Here is a 6,376-nt window from a genome sequence, read left to right as displayed (position 1 = left end):
GTTGAAATCCTTAGATCATAACCTGGATGAGAAAAATGATTTTATAGTGGTTTGCCATTAAAAAATTTTTTTTTTGTATAACTCAAAAACAAAAGGAAATTTCAAAAAATTTTATTCTTGTTAAATCATCACATTTTTATAGTACTTTATCACTCATCAATTAATTTTTTCAAAAAATAAATAGTTTAAGGAAAAAACGTTTGGTTCCATACTTTTTATTCACCTGGTATATGTATCCTCAGACCTTGATACATATTTAAATAAAATGCTGTAAGTTATAACTCTAATTAGGTGATCTAAGACTTTGACCATCATCGTAAAAAGAGAGATATTTTGAAACTTTCATTTATTAGTTTGTCATAGGTATAGCATAATTGATTTCAACCAGTATCATTAGATATTTAGCAAAATGAAGCGTGACATAATAAAAAAATATACTCGTAACTCTTACAACTAATATTTGCGTAATCATAATTTATAAAGTCYTTGTTTTTCACTAGAAATTAGTAGAAACTCAAATGTTAATTTTTCAAAATTTTAAAATAAATAATAACAATAATAATAATGATATAGTTGTTTAAAAGTAAGTTCTATATATTAAATAATTTAGAAACTGCATTTTAAATAACACATTTTAGTACAATAAAWTTTTTTTTGTATACGCTCCTGAAAACAGCTGTTATAGGGACTCATTGAGTCTTTTCCGGAGTTTTTGCGGACTAAAAAATAAAATAGGTTAAAACAGGTAAACGAATTTTTTTAATTAGTAAGAGGTGAATTAGTGTTTTGGGAGCTTTCACAAAAAAATCTTGTATGCACCACGTACGCAAAAGGTTTTAAGTGACTCTTCTCATTAAAGACTCGGCTCCTACGTCGCCTCGTCATTAATTACGATTCGTCCCTAAAACCCTATTTTGGGTACTTGATACATAAATAGCTATTAGAATTTTCAAGATATTTTTTCTAGATATTTTAAATTTGAGATAGAAGAAAACGTGGATTTTCCATTTTATACTGACACGCAATGTTTCCCGAGGGAAATTATGAAAGATTTCCTGTATAATACAGCGTATTAGCATGAACATTAATTTATAGATTCGTAAATAGAATAGAAAAACTTAAAAAACAAGAAATAAATATGTACTTTAACAGAAATGTATTCCTAATGTAATTTTTTCTGTGCATTTAGAAAAAGGAGTGCATCCGGACATAAAAATTGAGTAAGCAATCTTATTATAAAACTTATAAGCGCTTTGCAAGACTATAAAAATTATTTTCGCAAAAAATATTCTTTATTTATTGTCAGCTCAATCCTTTGTAAATGCTATAACAACAAAAAAATCAGTGAAAATATTTATTCGATTCTAGATTCTAGCTCTTGGATCTACGCATTCCCATAGAAGAGAGTAAATATATGGATATTTTCWTTTTTGTGATCTGTGATTATACTGCTATTACATAGGCAACCAAATATACACCGTAAAATATGTAGTGTGATTTTCTTGCTGTTTTCCCGAAATATTAAGTTTTTTTCTAATTTTTAGCAACAATTCCCAAATGTGGCGGCTGTCATGAGCTGATCCTCGACCGTTTTATCCTAAAAGTAGCCGAGAGGACGTGGCACGCAAAATGTCTTCAATGCAGCGACTGTCGTATCCAGCTGACTGATAAATGTTTCGCCCGCAACGGTCAACTCTTCTGCAAAGAAGACTTTTTCAAGTAAGTGTCCCATCCTTGGMGCCACGGCGCAATTATCTTGCCGGTTGTGYGGTGCTTCCGAAGYCTTCTCCGAACGCAATTTACCGTCGGAGAAGCCTTTGATCACATCCTGCGCGCTTAGACTAGTCCAGATGTAACAATGCGGCTTGTGTATGTATGGCGTGCTGTGGGTGCAGACGGTTCGGCACGAAGTGTGCTGGATGCGACCTGGGGATCCCTCCGACGCAGGTCGTCCGAAGGGCGCAAGATAACGTCTACCACCTGCAATGCTTCTCGTGCGTCATGTGTGCCAGACAACTCAACACCGGAGACGAATTCTACCTCATGGAGGACCGCAAGTTGGTTTGCAAACCCGACTACGAGGCCGCCAAGTCTAAAGGTTGGTACCCAATTAAAAAAATAATAAACCAACTAAGTTTGGTGCTGTTTAGCCGCCGAATGCCTCGACGGAGACCAGCCCAACAAAAGGCCGAGAACTACGATAACTGCAAAACAACTAGAAACGCTCAAAAATGCCTACAACAATAGTCCAAAGCCTGCAAGACATGTTAGGGAACAACTCAGCCAAGACACAGGACTTGACATGCGGGTTGTTCAAGTGTGGTTCCAGAATAGGTTGGTGCTGAACCTTAGTCTTACACATTTTCACACTTCTTTTTACTAATCTCATTAAGAGTTTTTTAACGAAAATCCCCAATAATAAAAAGATTTTAAAAACATTCATGTCATACCAGCTTTTACTTCAAATTCACAGACGAGCGAAAGAAAAACGGTTGAAAAAGGACGCGGGAAGGACACGTTGGAGTCAGTATTTCCGGTCCATGAAGGGAGGATCGTCCCCCCGACATGACAAACTCCTCGACAAAGACGAAATGAAAGTTGATCTTGATAGTTTCAGCCATCATGGTTTGKTTAAGAACCCCATGTGTTTGCAAATAAATTAAAATTCTGTTTTGTAGATCTGAGCGACGACAGCTACGGCACCGTGGTCAACATGAGCATGGACCAAGACGGGTCGTCGCCCCACAGTGGTATCGGTCGGCCTTCTTTCTTMCACGGTGCCACCTCCCCGTCCTACCTGCCGGGCCATACGCCGCCCCACGGTCACGAACCGTTCCCATACCCCGACCAATTGGCGGTGTATGCCAGTCTGGGACAGGGTCCACCCCCCGGTATGTCCTTGCCGCACAACATGCCTCCCGGGGCCGACACCGACATCAGCAACGATAGCAGTCCTCGGGGATACCCCGATTTCCCTCCGAGTCCCGATTCGTGGCTGGGGGAGCCGTCCAGTGCCCACTACTGACCCAGCAAATCACAAATAACGAACACTGTCACGATATTTATATGCGATTTAAAGTTTCTATTCATGTGTCATTATGCGTGTATACAGAGTRGCACGGTGCACAACAATGACGGGCCGAAGTGTACAGCTCTTGTTCTAGTCGAGATTAAAGAGATATTGTACCATAAGTGTCAGGTTTAATATTCTAGTCGTCAATTTATTTTATATATTTTATTGTTTCATTATTATATTATTTAGTAAATTATTATTAAATTTATGGTTGTTTTTTTACAATCGTTGGACCCAAAAAATATTGCGCAACGAGGGATGTAATTATTGCGATCAAAGCTTAAACCAACACACATTAATAAAATGACTAATTTAAAAATATGTATATCGTATTCAATTAATTTCATATTTAATGATAATCTAGCAACCTACCTGACTTAAGAAATATACACTCAATTTTAAAACTTGCAATCGGCAATCAACTGAAAAAATTATTAATAGACACGCAAAACCGTTTTGGTGGTTCCTAGGGGGAATTAAAATGACCACACCTCCACCCACCCTTGAATAATTGGAAAAATGGCTTTACCAAATAGGCTGTTGTATGACATTTTTGAAAAGCGCTTGTTATAGGCTTTCCAACGATGTATCGCAAGTAGAGTCGGCCCATTTAACATTTTCAACTTAAGGTGGCTGTGGCTTGAAGAGTGGGTAGAGGAGCGTCACTTACCATGCCATTTTGATTCCCCCTGAAAACCACCGAAACGGTTTTGAGTGATTTTTTTTTAGTTCTAGAGATATTGCCGATTGCAAGTTTTAAAATTGACACCCTGTATGATTATGTATTCGTTATAAAATTTGAGCATTTTAGTTCTAGAGATATTGCCCATTGCAAGTTTTAAAATTGACACCCTGTATGATTATGTATTCGTTATAAAATTTGAGCATTTTACTCATTTCATGTAATCTAATGAAATTAATTTTTCCTGAAAAACAAAATAATTCAGCTTGGCTATAGAAATTGTTTTCTCTTCCTTGGTATAAATAATTACCTATTATCAATATTTTAAAATTATTACAAAATGAAAGTTATTTTAAAGAAGTAATATGTCCTTTAGGTTGAACGTAGCTTAAAATTAAAATATTCAGAAAAATATTTCAACAAATCTTTTTATGTGGTATGGCGCCTACGTCGTCAACATTTCAACCCATAACAGAGCGTTCATCATCCAACAATAAATGTTAAAAGAATCATTTGTTTTAATTGTGTAAATTGAATGTAAAGAGCCTTCATCTCAATACTTCACATACGAATAAATAATAATTGATCGATCTGCGAATCTGGACTGGAGTTCTCTGACCAATCATTTCAGAAACCAGTTCAGTTTCAAATACTGCGTCGCATTATCAAAACATTATTTATTAAAATTGTGACAACAAAAATAAAAAATAAAAAATTACCCTCGAGATCAATGTACTGCAAACAATGAAATGACGTTATCTCACATTCATGTACTAACACGACTTTGGTGATTTTTTTGTTTTGAGTGACTGAACAACAATAGTGCAAAGATCTAACAAATACATGCAAGGTAAGATGAAAAATAATTTGCATGAATATCGGAAGATCTGCAATAAATCGTTCTAAGTTGCAACTTCCTCCACTTGTTTGTGTATAGTACTGGTAATTAATATAGCAAATGTGCGCCTGGCAATAAATGAAATATAAATAGATTTTGGTCGTTCTTAACCCACTTTGATGACATTTCGATTACATCTCTGTGTAGGTTGATTGACTCCAAACGACATCATGTCCCATCGTTTCTTGGTACTATTATTAATTCTCGCCACCATTGGTGGTACTTTAGGGTACCAAAACTGGCGTCGGGATAGACGTACGATTTAAATCTTTACCAGTTAATAAACTAAAATTAAATCTTAAATTTTAGAACCGAAAATAATGGGTGATAAAATATCCCTCAAAGCAATTATGCCAAATCAAAGAAAAGTGCAAAAAAGAATTGTTCAATACCACAATTATTTTCGCACAAAAGTAATACCACGGCCTGCTAATATGTTACGAATGGTAATATCTTTTCAGCACCTTTTTTGTTTTGATTGTACTGTTCCAGAGATGGCACAAAGGTGCAGCCCGAGCTGCCCGAAAATGGTCTCGCAAATGTTTTGTTTTGACCCATGATAACGTAACTGGGCGATATATTGAGAACTATGGTGCTTGTGGTCAAAACATATTTATCGCTTCCGACAAAGTGCCATGGTACTGATGGTACTACATAATTTTACTAAAATTATTACCAAAATCTGATTTAAGGCTATTTGCTATCAAAACCTGGTATTTGGAAAAAGATAACTTTACTTTTGGTAGTCGCAAAAATGACCTGATGATTGTGGGCCACTACACCCAAATGGTATGGGCGAGCACCCACGAAGTAGGCTGCGGCTTATCTAAATGTTATTTAAAGTCCAGCGRAAAAACCTTTTACAACTACATCTGCAACTATTGCCCCATGTAAGTTACCCAGACACAAATCTTGCATAATTGCCGGTCGTTGAACCCATTTTCAATCAAATGATTGGAACAAAGGGGCAATTACACGCTCTACTAGTACAAGTAAAAGTTCCCGTGTTCCAGAGGAAATCTTCCAGGCCAACTGGGACGTCCTTATCGAATAGGAAGACCCTGTGGTCTATGTCGGACAAACTGTTTTGCCAGAAAACTTTGCACCAATTCCTGTCATGTAGCCGACTTGTGGGCCAATTGCAAGGAACTATACAAGRTCTGGCCAGAATGGCTTTGTAACACARCCTCAGCCAAAGGCCAAGACCGAAAAAAGCACTGTAGAGCTACTTGTACTTGTAAAAACAAAATACACGACTAGTAAATAATTAATTGAAAATCCTTGTTTCTGAAATCGTAAAAGAGAAAGTGTGAAAACATTGTTATTCACGGTAAGTTAGTACAAATTTGATGATTCATTAAAATTTGAAAAAGAARAGATGAGTARGTATACATTAGAAAAGATGCARTGCACCTAATCAAAAATAAGTAATATTTTATGGTGTTGAGCATGAATTTGAGAGCCGTTATAACGGATGCACCTATTTAATYYRRAATTGACGAAAGAACATGTGGACCAAAAAGATTAGCGGAACAAAGTGTTATTATCAATTTAAAGATTGCAACAATTAATTCTAAACGGTTCAATAGATATATTTTCTCTCCACGCTTGTGTTGCAAAGCGTGATAGTCTTGCCACACTCCTCAAATTAAATTGCCACTAATCAAATTAAAATTGTAAAAATAATTTTCAAGGTAAGTGCACCAAAATAAAAACAATACTT

The 6,376-nt window shown here is 36.1% G+C and overlaps 2 protein-coding genes across 7 annotated transcripts in view; both read left to right on the top strand.

Moving 5' to 3' along the window:
- The window catches only part of LOC123012907 (LIM/homeobox protein Lhx3), an 18,746-nt gene extending 15,473 nt beyond the window's left edge, over positions 1-3,273 (top strand). For 3 of the 5 annotated variants that reach the window (XM_044411131.1, XM_044411135.1, XM_044411133.1), the window contains exons 2-6: positions 1,545-1,719; positions 1,887-2,098; positions 2,151-2,334; positions 2,474-2,625; positions 2,679-3,273. In XM_044411131.1, coding sequence (XP_044267066.1) covers positions 1,545-1,719; positions 1,887-2,098; positions 2,151-2,334; positions 2,474-2,625; positions 2,679-3,025 — 1,070 coding nt within the window. In that variant the 3' untranslated portion in view covers positions 3,026-3,273. The remainder of the gene's footprint in view (positions 1-1,544; positions 1,720-1,886; positions 2,099-2,150; positions 2,335-2,473; positions 2,626-2,678) is intronic. The other 2 variants (XM_044411132.1, XM_044411134.1) reach the window with 1 other exon arrangement.
- A 1,132-nt stretch (positions 3,274-4,405) lies between these two features.
- LOC123013199 (cysteine-rich secretory protein 2-like) lies at positions 4,406-5,913 on the top strand. 2 transcript variants are annotated; one of them, XM_044411591.1, is made up of 6 exons: positions 4,406-4,605; positions 4,801-4,908; positions 4,963-5,099; positions 5,146-5,291; positions 5,346-5,543; positions 5,667-5,913. In XM_044411591.1, exons 2-6 carry the CDS (start codon positions 4,824-4,826, stop codon positions 5,911-5,913), a joined length of 813 nt encoding a protein of 270 aa, XP_044267526.1. In that variant the 5' UTR covers positions 4,406-4,605; positions 4,801-4,823. The 2 variants fall into 2 exon arrangements, with proteins under 2 accessions (XP_044267526.1, XP_044267527.1); XM_044411592.1 differs by having other exon boundaries at positions 5,681-5,897.
- The last annotated feature ends 463 nt before the right edge of the window (positions 5,914-6,376 follow it).

The sequence above is a fragment of the Tribolium madens genome, unplaced genomic scaffold, assembly GCF_015345945.1.
Source record: "Tribolium madens isolate multiple individuals breed KSU strain unplaced genomic scaffold, Tmad_KSU_1.1 Scaffold_96;HRSCAF=242;Tcas5.2_LG5, whole genome shotgun sequence".
Taxonomy (NCBI): domain Eukaryota; kingdom Metazoa; phylum Arthropoda; class Insecta; order Coleoptera; family Tenebrionidae; genus Tribolium; species Tribolium madens.
This window is presented reverse-complemented; position numbering and strand designations above follow the sequence as displayed.